This window comes from Phoenix dactylifera, chromosome 12 (assembly GCF_051530095.1).
Source record: "Phoenix dactylifera cultivar Ajwa chromosome 12, Ajwa_hap1_PhDact_Kaust_v1.1, whole genome shotgun sequence".
NCBI lineage: Eukaryota > Viridiplantae > Streptophyta > Magnoliopsida > Arecales > Arecaceae > Phoenix > Phoenix dactylifera.
In genome coordinates this window covers 20,665,001-20,684,742 of record NC_143201.1, presented here as the reverse complement: position 1 = coordinate 20,684,742, position 19,742 = coordinate 20,665,001, and the positions used below count along the sequence as shown (strand labels likewise).

General features: G+C 36.2%; 1 protein-coding gene across 8 annotated transcripts in view; it reads left to right on the top strand.

The window, feature by feature from the left end:
• Nucleotides 1-1,328: 1,328 nt before the first annotated feature.
• Nucleotides 1,329-19,742, top strand: part of LOC103701804 (uroporphyrinogen-III synthase, chloroplastic) — a 19,223-nt gene continuing 809 nt past the window's right edge. The window contains exons 1-11 of one of the 8 annotated variants that reach the window (XR_005513308.3): nt 1,329-1,630; nt 6,086-6,173; nt 8,766-8,832; nt 9,965-10,083; nt 12,344-12,439; nt 13,568-13,623; nt 15,704-15,789; nt 16,175-16,309; nt 17,115-17,166; nt 18,172-18,260; nt 18,513-19,742. The exon at nt 18,513-19,742 is cut by the window's right edge and continues 808 nt beyond it. Coding sequence is in view for 7 of the 8 variants with exons in the window: in XM_008783977.5 (XP_008782199.3) it covers nt 1,424-1,630; nt 6,086-6,173; nt 8,766-8,832; nt 9,965-10,083; nt 12,344-12,439; nt 13,568-13,623; nt 15,704-15,789; nt 16,175-16,309; nt 17,115-17,166; nt 17,325-17,378 (960 nt within the window). In the remaining variant the exon portion in view is untranslated. Of the gene's footprint in view, nt 1,631-6,085; nt 6,174-8,765; nt 8,833-9,964; nt 10,084-12,343; nt 12,440-13,567; nt 13,624-15,703; nt 15,790-16,174; nt 16,310-17,114; nt 17,167-17,294; nt 17,679-18,171 lie in introns of those variants that run through there. The other 7 variants (XM_039130061.3, XM_008783977.5, XM_008783978.5 and 4 more) reach the window with 7 other exon arrangements.

Sequence of the window (19,742 nt, the reverse complement as noted above, 5' to 3'; positions counted from 1 at the left end):
ATGTAGCGCGTTCCCCCATTGGAATCAAACACTTTCCGGCATGGTAGGATCTTTATCACAATTTTCTTTTTATTTTTTAATCACTTTTACCTGTACGAAATCATTGATCCAGGCAACGGTCCCACTCTTTCCACGTGCTATGCCGAACACGATGACTTCGGTCTCCATCCCCTGTGTCGTGCTATCATTGCTTCAGAGGCTGTGGGCCCCATGTTTCTTGCTATTAGGAAAGAACGTCTCGGCTTCAAATGCTGTTTGCTGTGTTATCACAATCAGCTCGTATCCGCCCCGGAACGCAGTCCCAGGCACCGCGCAATCACCAAAAGCGAGAAAAGCGAGCTTCTGCGCTCCTTCCGGTCTTGCAGCGGCGTCTGCGACATGCTGGTTTTTGTACAATCACGATTATGGTCACTTCCAGGTGAGCTTAACCCCTCCCCGAAATTTATCTTGCTCCGCATGACCCTTCTTGTAGTAAATAACAAAGGAAGCACTTCTCACCACTCTAATGATTGTAATGATATAAGAGTGTTACATATAACAGTCCATAATTTTATCATCCAATTGACCGTAATTTATGAATTCAGTTAATATTATTTTCATGAACAAGGAAAAATTTAAGTTTGGTTATTATATAATGTTTTTGTTTTTTTTCTAAATAATAGCATGTTGTGTACACCCTTGGGCTTTACAAATATGATGGTTTATATACAAGTGATTTGTATATGCATTAAGCTTACAGCAAGAGTATGATCACACCTATTTTTTTTTTAGGATAAAATATGCAAATAAAGCACACACACAATGCTTTCAAGATAATTCATTGCTAATCCATATACATTGTATGCATCATAATTTAACTATTTTTGAAATAGTTTTATTTTCCAAGTTGGAAAATATAGAGCTATGCATATTTAGAGCATTTGGGTCAAGAAAGATAGATTTGTGGTTGTTGGGTTTAATCTAAGTCGAGATATTTATTGATTGATCTAGAAATTTCAACTAAAAAATTTATTCTAATCTAGAATTATTAGGGATTATGTTCCAAGTTAAAAATATGAAGTTAAGCAAATTTTTTGAGTTTGGATGGAGGAGGATAAACTTTGTGGCTGGGATTGGTTTAGTTTGAATTGAGATTTTTATTGGTTAGGCTGGACATACTATTATAACCTTGAGATGAAGAAAATAAATATATAATATTTGAATACTTAAAAATATTTTTCATAAACATAATTGTAGACTGGTATAATTTTAGTTTAATAAATTTCCGAAATTAGATCTTTGAAATCTCTGAATTTCTGTAATATAAAATACAAAAAAGAAACTTCTCTAAAAAAAGGCCTAGATCTTGGCAGGTGTTGGTTTGGGGAAAGCTTAAAGGACGGCCACCACCGGCACCCAACACGTTCCCTCCCTCTCACCAAAGATGGCCTCACTCGCTGTCCTCCCTCCGCCTCTTCCTTCTCCTTCTCCTCTCTCGAAGAGAAGACTTTCTTTCTCTTCTCTCAGGCTTCGAGCTTCCTCGTCCTCCCCCTCTCCTCCGTCTCCTGAGCCCGAGCCAAAGGTCGTCGTCACCAGAGCGCGAGGCAAGAATTCCAAGCTCATCGACGCTCTGGTACTCCTTCTCTTGCCCGTAGGCACCGAACACGCACTGGCGTCTGGTTTTCCGCTCCTGTTTGCTTCCAATTTGGCTGAATATTGATTCAATTCTTGGACGGTCAAACGGCTTCTTTTTGCTGCGCTCCCTCTTCCATTGATTTGAATTTCTTCTTTGGTTTGCTCTGCTTTTCGTTTTTCACTTAGACATACATGGAACTGCAATTGGAGTGGTTGTCTTGTCGAATTAAACTGCAGTAAGAAAAGGAATTGTTTTTATCGATAGCTTCGTTTTTTTCGCCATTTTTATCAAATTCTGCCTTGTTTATTCTGCATTTTTCGTTTTATTTTTTGCTAAATGGGCCTCCGGTTGTTGTATTCCATCATCTAAATTTGTTCTGAGGGAGAAAGAAGTTTATCAATCGCGATGTCTGGTGTCATCGTTTATGTTATGTTATTCTTTTCATCCTTTTCCTTGCAATATTGTGGCTCAAAATATGTTTTTTATGGTATTGTTCTGTCTGATCTCTTATATTGCTGAGGTAGACAGAAGTTTATCAAGCTTCCAAGTTTAAATTATTTATATTGGATGATTGTAGGGCCAAATAAGTTCTCTCAGCTATGCTTTGTTTCTTTCTGAAGTTTGAAAGATTTTCTTTTGTTTTCCTTTTCAATCTGTTCTGGTAAGAAGCTATTATTTGAGTATTTGGTCTTCTAACCTGGTGATGCAGCTGATGCAGCTAATTTGGTCATGTTCTCTGTCTCTTTTCTTGCACTATTTTGTCTCCAAATTCCTTTTCTCTTTTGGTTTTGTTCATCATCTTTCTTAGCAAAGCTTTTTTTGATGAAGATTGCTTATTCATGCTTCTATGTCAGCTTAATTTTACTCGGACACTTGCCAGGACAAATGGGCTCTCTATGTTTGCTTTCTTTTCCTTCCCTGGAAGGTTGTTTGAATTTCTTAGTTCATTTTATTTGTGTTCAAAAAAGAAACTATTACGAAAATGTTTATTTGGTTCTGCTGCATAAAAGGAGTTGCTGTTATCTACTGCATCACCTACTCTCGTCTTCTTTATTCCTGTCCATACCTTTTTCCCCTTGAAAACATTGTTAGTATTGTTGTTTGAAAGCTTTTCTTCACATAGGTGCTAAATCTAGGATCATCATTTTTTTTAATAATCAAGATCAAAGACAGCAGAGCCAGTACTGGGCACCGTACTGGTTGTCCGGCAGAACGAGTCGGTACGGATTTGCGCTGTGCTGTGCCGGGCTCGTACCGATACAATAGAAGAGGCGGGGGAGAGAGAAAAAGAGAGGGAGAAGCAGGAGAGAGGGAGGGAGGCCGGTGGAGGGCCGTCGAAGGCCGGCGACCTGAGTAGGAGGCAGAGGAAACCTCTATGGCCAGAAAACAGAGCGAGTCCCCTATTTCGTTCGAAATAGGGGTCGGGCTTTTTTTTATTTTGCGATTTTTATGTGAAGTCAGCAAATCGCTTGCTGACTTCACGTAAAAATCGCAAAATAAACAAAGGGCCGGACCAATGTTTCATTCGAAACAAGAGACCCGGCCGCAGAGCCACGGGGAGTCCTCCGCATGTCTCGCCAGCCTCTGCTGGTTGGCCTACATCTCCCTCTCTTTTTCTTCCTCTCCCTCTCCCTCCCTCCCCCGCTTGCTCTTTTTTTCTCTCTTTCCTTCTCCTTCTCCCCCTCCGGCAACAGATTTCATTTCCATTGCCGGAACCGTGTTGGTCAGCCGTCGGAATGGCTCGGGACGGTTCCGTCGACCCTGATCAAGATACTTGCCCATTTGCATTTGTTTTCTATGTTATCTCTGTATGCAACTATGAAATAAAGCCTACAAAGTGAAACTTGAGCCATTAATGCTCTCCCTTGCATTGAATAGGATAAATCCATGCTTTCAAGCTTTTGTTACTAGCGATCTGGTCTATGTCTAAAATAAAATTTATATTTTTTTCTATTGGAAATGGTTGATATTATTATCAGTAGCTTGGATCAGTGCAATTGATGTAAAGTATGATTAAAGTTTTGATCACCTGCCATTTGGCTTTCTATCATAATACAAAGAGTTCATATGTTTTGGCCAGCTTCATCATATCTTGAATAAAGTGGCTGTTTGCACTAATGCGTTTTTTTTTCATTAGTGTAGCTTATAATATAATTATCTACTTGGTTGTCATAAAACATTCTATAGCTTCACTAGAAACAAACCCCACTTTATGTGTTAGGGATTTAACCCCAACAAACTGTAACAACTCAAGACCTCATCCAAAATGGCTAGCCGGAAGGTATTATTTGGATTCCTTGATCCTGTATAAGTACTCAAGATTTACCTAGCGAATAACCGATGTGGGATTAAACACATGGCTGCATGGATCCTCACATGCTCCCCCTTTAGAGTCCTGACGTCTTCGTTGGGCTAAGGGTCCAAATCTATTCAAATCTAATCACAAGCACCACGACCGGCCCGTGGTTAGCCTCAATGAGCTCATGCTGCAGTATTCCCTAGTCTACATGGGTTATGGGCCGGGTCCGCTCTAATACTATTTGTCACAACCCAAGACCTCACTCAAAAAGACTAGCTGGAAGGTATTTTTTGGGTTACTTGATCTTGTATAAGTACCCAAGATCTACTTAGCGAATAACCAATGTAGGACTAAACACACGACCGCACGGATCCTCACACAAACTGCATGTAGTATAAATCTTGTATTTTGCTTTGGTCTTAATCTAGCAAGAACATTTGTTCAACATATTCCAATCTTTCATTTTTAGGGTCTTAAGTAAATTAAAATTCATAATTATGAAATCCAAAGATAGCAGAATTGGCTGGACGCCTACCATCAGTCACTAGCTAAAAGAAGCTCCTTAGATCGATTTGCAAAGCAAGCTACTTAATGGACTTTGATGACCGTTTTAATTTATCTACGTTTAAATGTTTAGGCATTTGGAATAAATGACCTATGCCTTCTTTATGCAATAATTGGCCCTAGCCGTCTTGTTTGAGGTACTTTTTGTACAAACTAGTTCTTTATGTGTTTCTTTAAATAGGTCCATGTTTGCTTGGTTATTTTTCTAAGTAGTGTTCTTAATAGTCTATCACCCTTTATTTGCTTTCTTCATATGAGTTCGTGAGGACTTCAAATTTTATATTTCTATCAGTGGATGCAATCTTTTGAAACATACTCCTCTAACGATTGACATTAAGTAGGCCTTAGCCATCAAGCACAAGAAAGAAAACCTAAAAAGACACAAACATTTAGCAAGTAGCAAGTCATTGCTATGGTGCTGCGAGCAGTATCAATATACAGTAACATGAATAGTGCCGGCTACAGTAATGCTACAGTAGTTGACTCGTAAATACTATCTAAACATCACTTGCACTCTTACTAAGAATTTGGACTGCTGGACTCTTTAAATCAGTGAACAGTATAGACACTTTGAATGAAAACTAGCACTTTGATGTGTACAAATCTTGCGTTGACATCTCATATAGGGACCCAAGAAACACTACCACGTTAATTTTATTCTATCTGAGGAACCGACAGGTTACTAGAAGAGTGGGAATGAAATTCACATATAAGTCCCTCCAAAGTGATCCATCTCTTGGCACCCTATTTCTTACTGAAGGCAATTGTTGAATCTAATGTTTCTCCATTCATCATGGGATTCCAAATTCTGTTTCTGGGAAACTCCTCTGTCTTTTTCTTTCCAATCTTCCCACCGAATGTTGGAAAATGCTCAAACCATTTTTTAGCTTTACATTCAGTGAATGGTGGATTTCAAGCTAAAAAAACAATGGATTTGCATCCCCAGCCTTTCTTAGCTGTTTTAAATTTCCCTCCTTTTGGAACTGGCTCCTTTTTTTCTTCTTTCATTTGGGTAGTTAGTTCTATGCCTCCTTATTATCTTGAATTTTATATATGCACTTCATAATTTGTGGTTTTAATATGTCGTTATGTTACTCAACTTAAAAGGAAATAAAACATTACATTAAGGTTCTTTCTAGAAAAAGTGCAATATATTCACCATGAATTCTTTTCAACAGAATGTAGAAAATGATCAGTGGTGGTGGTCATGATTTTCATCAGGCTCATTTTAAATTTCTTGTTGCTTCATATCATGGGTGCAAGCTTGCCAAAGTGGCTATTAAGCAATGCCTTTTAGCTACATTTCTTTTCTTTTTCCTACTCAAAGTACTCTATCTCCAAAGTATTTTCTCTCAACGTGGTATAAGAAAAGACATCGGGTGTCATATGAATGTGATGCATAATGCTACTACATATGCATTGATATTATCAAAGTATTTGTCATGACCTAAATTTTTATTGCTTGATCTGAACAGTGGATACTCATTTTTAAGTCTAGATACACAAGCTAATTTTTAGGTTCTTGTCATGCTTTAGTGAGGTTTTTTATGCGGTTGAATAATATCTGTTGTATATAACAGCCATTTATAATCCTGTTCATGTTGCAGGCAAAGCATGACATACACTGTTTAGAGTTTCCACTGATTAAGCACACAAAAGGGCCTGATGCAGATAGGCTTTCAGCTCTCTTGCGTGGTAAGTGGATAAACATGGGTATCCATGTCATACTTCTAGTATGGCTAGATGAAGTTTGAACTTGCTTTGATGAAGATAGTTCCATTTCCCCTTTTGCCAACAGTGGTTTCACGAATACGTGTACGCCAGTGCCTGTCAGAAATAGCAGGTGGAATATGATGGGTGCTGGATTGGTGTTGATGTATGTGTAGAAAGCTTTCAGTGAATGACTGCAATCTTGTCGAATTTTTCTTTAAAATATCTAAAACAATTGTTTATCTAACCATAGAAAAATGTAAAATGTTCCCAACAGTAACGGCAAGTAAAATATAGTGTTTACCAAAAAAGAGGACAAAAATTAGGACCTGTTTGAAGCATGACTCAGACAGCTTTGGGACTAAAACAGGTACATGAATTATGCATAAAATTGCAAAAAATAGAAAATTGTTTACAGTCAATAATAAATCAAAAGATAGGAAACTAAAAATTTATATATTTTATAATTAGTACAGACTATATGATTCCAAAGATTCTAATGTACTAATTTTGAAAAAAAAAAAAATGTGCGGTATGACATACAAATGCATGCAGTTATAATAAATATTTCAATAGATTACGGAGTTCAAATGGTGGAAATAATATGTGGCATTTATGCTACAAGGAGGTGTAGTACATCTTATATGCAGTAGATTAGGAAGTTATATAAAGCATCCAAAGTAGGTAAATTTCTTAAACAACACCTTTTACTAGTAAAGATATCCTGTTTAAATGAGGTGATTTTTCAACTTTTTCTGTTGTATTCATGTTGAGGTCCATGGTTTAAAGGAACATTCTTGTATGCTCAATTTATGATGTACTTTTGTTCTGGTAGGGTAATTTGACTGCCTTTTCAGTTGAAACAAATTGAAAATAAAATATACACAGTTTTTTTTGAACCATAAATAAACTTATCGAAGGTTTTGTCAATTAAATCATTTAAAGTTCTTTTTGTGGGGGTGAGGGGGGTGTTTCCATCCTTCACATCGAACATAGTCATATGTGTTCATGCTGCAAGTAGCCTTGTACTTACACTCATGTAGTGCTGCATATAAGCGTTGGATCACTCTTTGAGGTATTAATTAATTTTTGTTAAAACAATGTTATTGACTGAAAACATTGGACCCTGCTTCTTACTGGGATTTACTTGTTGGCAAGTTTACATGCGTCAGATGGGTTTTGAGTTAATTTCTCTTTCATATATCTTATTGTGCATATCAATATAAACAAACTCAGCACATGCCAAGCGTTTATGGAAGTGGTGATTTATATTGTATTTGAAACAATGATTTTGTATAGGAATACATTTTCAGTAAAATGCTTTCAGGTATTTCCTCTTTCTTATTGTAAATCACACATTGGCATCACTTGACTCCAAGATGTCCTGCAATCTGCCTTGGCACCATTCTCTTATATCTTTATAAATATCTTAGATTACACTTGTCATAAGTGAACTTGCTGCTAATAATATTAAAGAGGTGCAATGGAGCGTGATATTAAATGTGATAATGTATTCACTGAGGATATGAGGATCTGGTTAAATGTTAAAGTGAAAATGTGAAGACCTTTGGAGAATATCCATTTACATACAAATGTAAAGAATACGAGATGCAACTTTAATGGAAGTATAAGGAGTGATGAAACTGATGTTTAAGAAAAAATGATGCCTAATAAACTAAAAAGAAATAAAGAGAAAAATGATGTTTAAGTGATGGCCAAATGAGATCTTTTCTATTATCTTTAATCTATTGTCCAGATGAATGGAGAGATTATGAAATCACCTTAAAGTTGAATTGGGGTATCATATGATCAAATAGTGCCAAGAGGTTTTAGGGAAGAGTTCATTTTGCAGCAATAATGTTCTCGATGTTAGCCAATAAAGAGAATCATGACAGTGAAGTATCAGAACGATAAGAAGGCTAAGGTGGATTCTGAGTAACCTTGGAAGAAAGGATTAGGAATCACTCCAGTATGAAAAGCATATCAGTTGCACCAATAGGACAGAGCAGTAGAGAACTAGTTAAAATAGCATAGGCATGTGCATTGAAGCTCTCAGGAGATTGACTCAGATTTATCTCAAAAGGTGAGGTAGGAAGAAGAAGGAACTGAGAAAACTTGAAAAATTATGATTAAGAATTTCAAATAGCTTGTGGAGATGGTGGAAGCGTAACTCAGTTAAAATGATAAACAAAAATTATGTCTAGTAAAGATGACACTAGATAAATTGGATAAGGCTTGATTTATAGTTTTAAAATTTGGTGTAGTATGAAAAGACGAAGTGATTATGATGATATTAGCACATTGGGCATAGAACCACTATCTAAACATCAAACTTTTAGCATGGAATTTTCTAGTTCTATATGAATACCGCATCTGATCTTTAATGTCTTTGACTTATTATTCTATGCATTCTTTATTTTAGAATATATATATATATATATATATAATTTAATCATAATATATACTACTGAATTCTTCTTCTAGATTGCTTTGTAAACAAAGTTTGATAGCGTGCTCATTAACTTATTGCAGAATTTCTTTTGGGAAAGATTCATAATTGATACTTTTTATTTCCAGACGCCATGTTTGATTGGATTGTCATCACTTCTCCCGAAGCTGGTGTAGTGTTTCTTGATGCATGGAAGTAAGAATCAAGAATCAACTATTTTATGTTATTTTTTTATAACAATTACTATGTATTAAAATCTCTTCTTTTTTGCATTAAAATCCATGGCTTGATCTATTTGGTAATCCAGGAAGCTGATTTCATTGCATTATTTTAAAATTTATTATATAGAGTAAATACGGAAAGATGGAAGATCCAGGTTTATAAACGAGATATATATATATATATATATATATATATATATATATATATATATATATATAGAGAGAGAGAGAGAGAGAGAGAGAGAGAGAGAGAGAGAGAGAGAGAGAGAGAGAGAGAGAGAGAGAGAGAGAGATTATCTGCAACAAACCTCTAGAGATGTTGTCCTTCCCACTTTATAACTCATCTGCTTGATTGAATAGAGACTAAAGGATTGCCCAGGGCTAGGTAGAACAAATGATAGAATTTTGTTCTCTCTCTCCCCTTCCCTTCGTTTTTTAGTCTCTTCTTATTCAGTTCTGTTGCCTGACCTTTTTCCATTTGTATATATTCTTATAGCTCCTCATCTTCTCTTGCCCTGACAAGGAAGTATTACATATGACATCATCCAAAAACATTAGACTATTTTTTATCTCTTACTCCCCCTCCTTTTCCTTCTAGTTTTACCTTTAGAACTTCATGTTGAATGATGAAATAATAACCCAATGTCTTTCATATTCTTATTTTATGTCCATCTTACTTGCTGCAATTAGTATATGATATCTATTTGTGTATTAAACTGCATGTATCTGCCGCTTAACAATTCCTGATCTGGGCACTTTCCTGTGGTCAACTTTATTATCTATCCAATGGCTTACCCCACGTTGTTCCTATTCTTGCAATCATGATATGTATTGACCTATCTATTTTGTGATTTGAGCACTCATTGACCCCGTCACTTGAATATTGTACTTGTCAATAGCTTTGGTTAGTGCAAGTTTAGTGGAAAGAGATCATGCCTCAAGGTTGGTTGTTTAGAAAGATATTGTAAAGAGTGACTTACATACTAATTTGTGCTTGTACGTAGAAAGATATTGTAAAGAGTGACTTACATACTAATTTATGCTTGTACCTATCATCAACATGTGATTATTTTGGTGCATTGAATAATGATTTTAATTTTAATCAGGGCTGCTGGAAAACCCAAAGTGCGAATTGGGGTAGTTGGATCTGGTACCGCAAGTATTTTCCATCACATATTGCAACTACCAGATCAATCTCTTAAAATTGCATTTTCTCCTTCAAAAGGTACAGAATGTTGCTAATGCAAGCACAACATTACGTCCATTTATATGCTCTTTCCTTTTTAAATGGAAACATGATAGACATATCTTGGAAGTATTTGGAAATAGGATAGTTATACAGGGTCGGAAGATTCACCATGGCACCACATGTTAACCAAGAGTTCTATTTTCCCCCTTTGCATAGTGTTTTCTCAAATTTCCCAAACATTCCATGTTAAGGTGAAGGGAGGGACAACCTACCCTTTTTATGAGAAAAAAGAATATGAAAGCTCCAAAGGGGAAAAGGAAAAAGAAAGAACTTAAGCAGAAGGAAAACAGGGATGCCTCTTGCTGTTATAAAGTATGCTACACCAGCAAGTTGCCAAGACGAGTTGGTTCCTTTCAGGTCTCCATGAGACTCTGATCTTTTGCTCCACCACACGGTCCAGAGGGAAGAGACCATCGCAGCATTATCACCAACTGCAAGGGAGGGCTTGAGCTTAGACCATATAATTCTGGCAAGAACGTTTGAGAAGAATATGGCTAATTGAGTCAGACGTTGCATTAATCTTGTTTATCTTTTCAAAATTGAAGAAAATAATGTTATGTTATCTATCTTTTTATTGTAGCTAGGATTTCTGTTATGGTGCCACTTGCTGTCCATGCTTTAGAACAAGGTCCGCCGTACCGGTCCGGATCGGCGTACCGGTGGCCGGCCGGACCGGTACGGTACCGGTCCGGACCACTTTCTTTCCCATCAAAAAAAAAAAAAAAAACCACAGCGAGGCGCTGTGGTTCCCCCCCCCCAAAAAAAAACACCGTATCGGTGCGAACCGGCCGGTTCGCACCGGTACGAGACCGGTACCAAGCGGTACCGGCCGGTACGGTCTCCGTACCGGCCGGTTCACAGAAGAAAACCGGAAATACCGGTTTTCATCTGTGTCCGGTACCGGTACGGGCCGGTACGGCATTCCTTGCTTTAGAATATTATTTAGCTCAATGAAAGCAGCTGCAGAAGCAGGTTTCAGTATGTGAGCAGAGAACTAATACTAAAATGTATAGAAGTAATCAATAGATGTATGTGCAAAATATGATTATATATTTTAGAATGATTGAAATTAACTCATTTGTTTTCTAAGTTAGAGTCAGAATTTGATAGAAGATTTTGTATATATACAACTGAATTAAAATTGACAGTGAAATTTGATAAAACCACAAAACTGTTAGTGATGGTTTTGAAGAACGATAGGAAGATATAAATATTAAGAGTGGGTGGAGTAAAAGAGTTAGAACAAGTCTCTGGAGTGGGAGAGTAGCCTATGTAAGTGATTTTGGCTAATAGGCTTTAGATTAAAAAAAGCTGATGGCGATATTCTAGGAATAGATATCAGGTAGAAATGGAATCTTATAAAGCTTAGTGTAGGATAGAAGTTTCACAAAAGTAGAACCAGATATATTATTTAACTATTATAGTTAAGGTGGCATTAAATTGGATCATGCTTTACTGGGAGCAGGTTGGCTCCATTGGCTGTGTGACTCCAATTTTCCTCTGGTTATGCACGTTGATCACTTCACCTTGAAACACACATTGAATTGCCTTGAGATCTGTCCCAAAATCACAAGCTGATCGAAGGGTCACATGCATCACAAAGCTGCGGCTATGGAATCCATGGTTACCCAGCTTGTGTCATGCTATGCATCATGAAGTTCTGCACTTGTTCTCTCTGACTTCTAAAAATTGATTGCAGATGATGTAATCATATGCTTCTTCAGCATCTTTTTTTCTTTTACATGACATCCACATGAAAATATTAGATAACAACAAAGGTCCAAAACAAAACGTGGATGTGAAAGATTAGAATGCTGGCATATGCATTGTGAACCAGCAAACATGCATTCAGAATTCAGTATGGTGGAGGAATTTTTAGTATTGCAATGATAGTGGAGAAGGTGATGAACAAATGAGATGCTGTGGTCATGTACAATATAAACCACAAGCAACTTTGATACTGCATTTTCAGATGTGTGGAAGGATTGAAAAGGAAAAGACCTAATGGATGGTAACTGGGGAAGGTTTCTACAATCTTATGTCATTGGATGATGTGGATGATATAGTCTTTGATATAAACAAGTGATTTAGGATGTGTACAAGGCTAGCTAAATGATGATATGACATTTCTTGGCTTTGGTTCTGGCATGTTAGGATAACTTTCAATGAACTTATCTTGTTTATCATGACAAATCTGATTAGATATCAGTCTTGACAGTTATATTTGATTCTTCAGCAACAGGCAAATTATTGGCTTTGGAGCTCCCAAAGTTCGGTCGCACGAATTGTACAGTTTTATATCCTGCATCTCTGAAGGCTGGCAATGAAATTGGTGGGTCAATTATATGTTTTTATAGTTGTATGTGCTCTTTGCTTTCTCGAGTTGCCCATCCTCCTCACTGTTTTATACACAATGAAATTATTGTAAGTTGGAGCAATAATTAAAGTTCTCACTGATACGGTGTTGGATCTACAATACCCACCATGCTGTTAGGTTATCAGCATACTGCAAGGATGAGTAACTTGCTGCCTCTATGCAATCCGTGTTGGCCTGCAATGCTGTATTTGAACATGTTAGAGCGATATACTGATATAGGCTAAAACATCATGCTATGAGTATGTACTACATTTTTTCCTTCTCAAACCCATACCTGAGTGTCCTACAACGCCATTCCTCTTCAATATAACCTCATGTTTATCTTTGTTTTTCCCTTTTGCATTCTTTTTTTCATTTTGAGGATTTCAAGGTGGACATTAGATCAAACATTAGAATCAAGTTAACTGATAGTTATAAACTTTCCATCACACTGCAATATCTGAGCTTCTCATGATACTGGCAGCATTCATGGTACAACACTTCTGATATGCTGTTGTGTCACTTGCAGTTTGTTAAGAATTTTGAGCTCATTTTTGTTGTAAATATATGTACATACTTGCATATGTTAATTCAAATTACTTACTGTGAAAGCATGTATTGAATAACAAAACTGAATAGATATCCACAATAATTTATTTCAATATATTAGTTAAAAAAGTGTGTTTATTTCCATTTTCTATTTTCAATTATAAAGCAATTAAATTTGGCCTATGTTGAAAAAGAAAATGAATAAAGCAGCGTACATAGTGTACCAAATGCAAATCTTTTTACAGATGTGTATCTTTCTGTGCTGGAGTTTGGCAACTGTCAGTGTGGTGTGATACTATATGCATATTGTGCTGGGCACCAACCAGCACAGACAGGAAATATGCTACTTTAATCCTTGAATCCAAAATTGTGTCAAATGCTATCGTCTCAGGCCTATTGATCCATCCCTCTGGAAGTTAACATGCTATTGCCTTCCTTGGTTTTTTTAAGTACTATTCATATTATCATTCTTTCTAGTGCATTGTTCGTTGCCCAAATCAAATTCTTTTGTCCTTTTGCAATTTCAGTCTGAACTTATTGTATCTATTTGTGCAGAAGAAGGCCTGTCGGATCGAGGGTTTCAGGTCACGAGGCTGAATACATATAACACTGTAAAATCTTGTCTTCATACATTTCCAATTAAACAAATTTCGTTTTCCATAAATTTTTGTCTGTTCACTGTGACATAATCTCAATAAATCATAGGTTGACCTAGACATTTGATTCATTTCCTCCTAGATTTTGGGTCCTAGGCATTTCTTCTTAGAAAATATGAAAAGAAGGTGCAGTTTATAGTTTGTTAATTTTGTTAAGTGTTATTTAATCATTATATTATAGCTACTTGTCTGCTTTCTCTTTGCTGAAAATTCTACATTTGAATTAGTAAGTTAATGGATAATCTATAACTGTAATGTAAGAGTTGTTGAAAGCACCACTTACATATGGTGTAACTAATATCAATAAACTAATACCAGTGTGGGGATTGTATCTTATGATATATCATGTTGAGCATTAGAAAAACTATTTGTAGAATGCTACCGATAAATGATTCCTTATTATCAAAGACAAGACAGTGATGCTTTATTGGCATTTCACAGGCTTCTGTGCTATTACTGAGAACAGTGATTTAATCCAGATAAAGCACATTATATAGAATCACAAACACTTGATTATATGTTTTCATTCGTTTAAATTTCTTCATTGATATGGGGTTGTATGTCCTTCCCCTAACAATCTGGAATTGTTTTAATCTAACAAATCACCTGCCACACTTGCCGAAATCCAAAAATATATGAAAGCTAGCTCCTTGTAGCAGGTCAAGTAAAATTATCTTCCAGGCCATTCTACCACAAGCTTTAATGGGCCCTGGCCAAATTCAAAGTTGTAAATATTAATGTATCTGTAGTCATTTTCCAATCCTCCTTTCATTTGATACCTCCATGGCCCAATTAGTGTTTGGCGTTCTCCCAAGTCCCAACTTTATTAGGTTATGATGCAGCCTGCTGGTAGCTGGGTCTTGGATTTCTGCAGCAACCCTACCTAACAACTGCCTTATTCATGCTTCCTTTGTTTATTTCATCCAGCTTTAGGTGCTCTTACATTTTGGCAACCAAATCATCTAAATATTTTACTCAATTTAACTTTGTCCTTCTTGCTCCTGTTCTGTTCTATTCTAGAGCTGTAACCAAAAATTTTTCTTATGCAAAAGATGCTCTCTGCTATTTTCATCTTTGTGTCCATATCTGCTTATTGCAGGAAGCATCCCTGTGATCAATCCCGTTTGAAGCCTAAGTTTATCAAGAAAGACGTGGTTCATTGATGAACGATGACCATTTTTTTTTCTGATTACCCAGTTAAAAAAATTATCAGCAAGTCAAATTTCTTATTCTCGCTATGGACCTCCGCTTGAGTCTGCAACTTTCCAAAATGAACCTTCAGAGCACAAGAAATATGTAGTGATTGTGTATGAGTATCAGTCACATAGAATACAGTAGTTTCCATTTAACGTAGCTAGATCTATAACAGATTAAACTGCATACTGTCCAATATATGTTGCATGTGGATTCTGAATTTTGGAATGCTATTTATTAATTTAGATGAAAGAGCCTACAGACTAGGACAACTAAAAGTGCATATCTCTAGTATATTGTTTAGGTAAATATCATGATAATATCTATATCAGGATATTGGCAAATGTCAGGTAATTGTAATTACTTTGAACTGATTGTGATGTGCTTTATCTTCATATATTAGGCAAGATTGTTAGAACTGCATAAACATCTAGGTTGTTATTACTAGCTGATTGTACATCCAAGATACACTGCTGGCTGGACATTCATTAAGGGTCTACAAGCAGCTATCCAGCAATTTGGTTCCGACAAGAGCATTCGATAGTAAATTTTGTTAGGTCCTAGCCAAAATTCCTGCTATTTTATAAAATGCCAGTCCTGTATATCATTTGTCCGACGCCTTTCACTGATGTATCTGCATGTTTCAAGATCTTGTAGTCTGACTAGCTAGATTATTTCTAATTTGCTGGTCTTTTTTTTCTACAAGTAATCCTTTCATTTAGCATTTGATATTATTTGTAATAACCCGAGTTATGTTAATGGAAGTTACCAGCATGAAGATTTAAGTAATGTGAGCTTGACCAATAAACATGAATCATTTTGTTTTTTCTATACTTAACAGATAGCTATTCAAGATGTAGATCAGATGGTTCTAAAGCAAGCTGTTTCTGCTCCAGTAGTTGCAGTAGCCTCTCCTTCTGCAGTGCGGTAATTTACACCTTCTCATCATTTTTGCTTTCAGGTTACAAAGTCTTCAGTGTTTTGGCACATCCTAGTAACTAGAATCCATTTGATTGATGACCGTTTGCTGATTATCTCCATTGATTGCAAACAATATGATTAAGAAGAGCAAATCTAATCCTTGATCCTCCAAACACTTCATCTACTTGGTTTATCCTAAGTTTATAAGAAATTCATTTGTCCACAATATCTTCAGTTTGGTAAAACTTCACTTTTTTTCATTCTCCTATGATGTTAATGTTCTAACATATCATTACCTTACTGTTTTATTTTCTTTACTTCCTTTTCTCTACTCAAAATGGTATTCCTGTATTACCTTTATTGCTAATGAGTTGACCATTATCTGACATAGGGCCTGGATTAATATCATCTCGAATTTGGAAGATTGGGACAACTCTGTTGCTTGCATTGGTGAGACAAGTGCTTTGGCTGCAAAGAGATTAGGACTAAAGAATGTATATTATCCAGCAAACACTGGTTTTGAAGGGTATGTCTTATTTCTTTCTCATAATTATCATTCGTTAGCTAAATGGAGACTGCTGCACTGTAATGGCTGGTAAGCGCCAGAATATACTGGATATGGCATTGGGGCTTACAGTCCATAATAGGCCTTTCTTTGCTGTGGCAAGTCTGAAGATCTCTTTCTATTTGGCATGATTGACCATTTGTGGATGCATATGACCGAGCTGAAATACCAAAGGGAAAAAAGAATACCTTCAATTTGGATGGACAGCCAATAATTCTACTTTTCGATCTTAGCTACCTTTGTATCCAAATCTTTTAGGTCTCCCTCTTTGGAGTTGTCTTCTGTATTAAGACTTGAATGACATGAATAAGTCAATGGAGATGCTTGACAGTCTGCATCCACTAATTTTATTGATACGTCTTGGTTTTATCTTCCCATTCAAATCATGTTTAAGATGATATCTTATATACTGTATTTGGGTGAGATTCACTAATATGCATATATGGTGCCCCATCCACTAATTTTATTGAAACGTCTTGGTTTTATCTTCCCATTCAAATCATGTTTAAGATGATATCTTTATATACTGTATTTGGGTGAGATTCACTAATATGTATATATGGTGCCCCATAAGTTGACTGCATCCCTGTGAAAGTTCCATGAGTACCATTCTGGAGTGAAAGTCCACCCAATGTTTTGTGAGACCTATTACTTATGCCACAGCACACCTCTCAGACATGTCATATTATAACCCCACACATGATTGATGATCTTCAAAGAGTAGAGATAATTTCTCATCAGTGCATTCTTGCATTCCTGCTTACAGGTGGGTTGACAGCATCTTTGAAGCTCTAAGAATTCACAATAACCCACAAAAGGTTCGACTATACCTAATCACAGATATTTCTCTTTTTTTTTTAGGAAAAAAAAAAAACTGTTGCACAGTTTTGCATTCTTTGCTTTTTCTTGTTGTTGCCTCTTGTAATTTGTTTTGTATATAATCCAGGCTCTAGCTTGTTGATAAAGAAACATGCAGGGAACTGAAGATTTAACATTAAAGATAATGGGAGCGAACGACATTCTTGGTTGAAAGCAAGCCTGGATGTCATCATTGCTGTGATAACCCTAGCAATATCTTATGCACATAGAGAGATTCCCATCACATTTCATTATTGAATGAAACTGGATGAGATAACTTCTTCGAAGGTCAACAACAATGGAAAGGTGATCATAACACATGATGGAGAACCAATAATCTACCGAACATGATCAGATGTTATATAGATACTTTTTTTAATATTTCTGTTAATACTTTTTTTAATATTTCTGTTAACTTGTACGAACAAAATATGTATGAGAAGAGGAATTTCAGTGTGTCGATCTTCTGTAATGTCAGGAAATTCATGTTCTTTTACTTTCACAGATGTATTGTTTGATTTTTTCGCCTATTTAGTTACAGTTTCAGAAGGATCAGTTCTCATTTTACCAGGGTCTTGTACACCATGTGCTGTACAGCTTTCTGTTGCATTTCATGATCGAATACAACTGAATGGCATAATTTCTTTGAAGGTCAACAACAATGTAAAAAGTTATCATGAGATCATGGAGGATGAACAACCTAACATACATGATAATTTATGAAGGCAATGAGATATTACGCAGATTTTTTCTTATTTCTTTCAGCTTGCGCAAACAAAAGAGGCATTTGGAGTATACTTACTTAATATCAGGGAATTTACATTTTTGCTCTCATAGATGTACTGCTTGATTGCTTTTCCTACTGATTTTGCAATGTTGGATTGACTGCCTCTTATTTTACGAGAATCCTGTACACCATGTATTTTCCACATTTTGCTTAAAGACTTCGAAAACTCTGACAACAGACATGAAAGAGCCTGTCATTCATGGAAATTCATGCACTACAACAGCAGCCTATGCATGCCTGTTATTGTTAAGGAGTCTGCAAAGAAAGGTATGCTTGTCTGAATTTTGAAAGATCTCTTATAAGAATTTATATTACATGCAATCTTTTGGTCTAGTCCTTTATGAAGAGGTTATCCTGTAAGTAAGTGTCCTGCGGCTGTTTAATAATGCAAGTTAAACAGATTCATGCCTGTGCAACTTGTATTACTTTTGACATTTACTCTGACTATATAGCATCACTTACTAGTAGATGATTTCATGATCTCCTACTCCACTAATACTTGAGCTGCATTTTCAACAGAGTGGAAGGACTAGTTTTGGCATATTCACAGAGCAACCAGCAATTACAGTGAGATCATTGTTAATGCTCTATTGGTAGCTTGCACCCAGGTCCCCCACCTGTCAGATATGAATAGTTAGGCGAGCCATAGATAACTGTCACGAAGCCTCATTCAATGCACAGAAGCAAGCCATGACAATTCTCAGAAGTTGTTTGAATCTTGTAATTTTCAACTTCAATCATATTCGCTTATGATTGTATCAAGTCTTCACATAAACCATTATATTTAATATGCTAATTTAAAAATTTAAATTAAACATGGTTTATTAAATCGATAACTATAAGAAATTAGTTCTCTTGGAGTTGGCAAATTGTAATTGTTCTCTTGGAGTCTTCCATATATATCTATAGTTTAACTCTTCTGTCTGAGAAGTTTAGCTTTCCTATATGCAAAACAAATTGTTGAGACCCTATTCTCTATAAAATTAAGATATTTTTTCACCCTTTTTTCAAGCAATCTGAACAGAATTATACATCTCACTTCTTTCTCTAGATAATTACTAGCTTGCTCTCCTGAAAACAGGCAATCAAGATTAAGTTTCAGCTGCTTGTCTCCCACATATAGCTTCAAATTATGTCAAAATTCTTGCTTTTATCATATTTGTTGATCTTCTCAGTCTTATGTAAGGTGACATGGGAAGAGAAGACATCGCTGATAACAGTAATAATCACGGTGCGTCATTGCTGGAATTTCTTGGCCATCAAAAAAGCTCAATAGTCTGTCAGTACATCTTATAGACATCCATGCGTCTGTAAGATGAGCAAGTGCGATGGTGTTAAGTAACACTGGAGAAGTTATCTTTATATGAGGTGTACCACTTGGTATAAACAAGTGTAATTTATCTTACTGTAGCGGAAAGGAAATGAATGTTGCAGGAGAAACGTACCTATAGAGCTACACTCACACCATTAGCTGGATTGACTCCCAAGTATATTGAGCTAAATGTAGACCTTCATTGTTCTGGCATGGGTGAATGAAAATTCTTCAATTCAGGTAACAAGAAACTCTGTTGTTGCAGAGATGGCAGGCAATTTTCACTCCAAGTAGTCTGCAACAATTTTTTATGCATTCACACTATGATGATAAGAGCAAATTGTTGAACTGGTGCATATGTTTGGCTTGTTTATGTCGTGGCAAATTGGAGCTTGGATTTTGAAGCTATTGATGCTCTACGATTTCACTACCAGCTT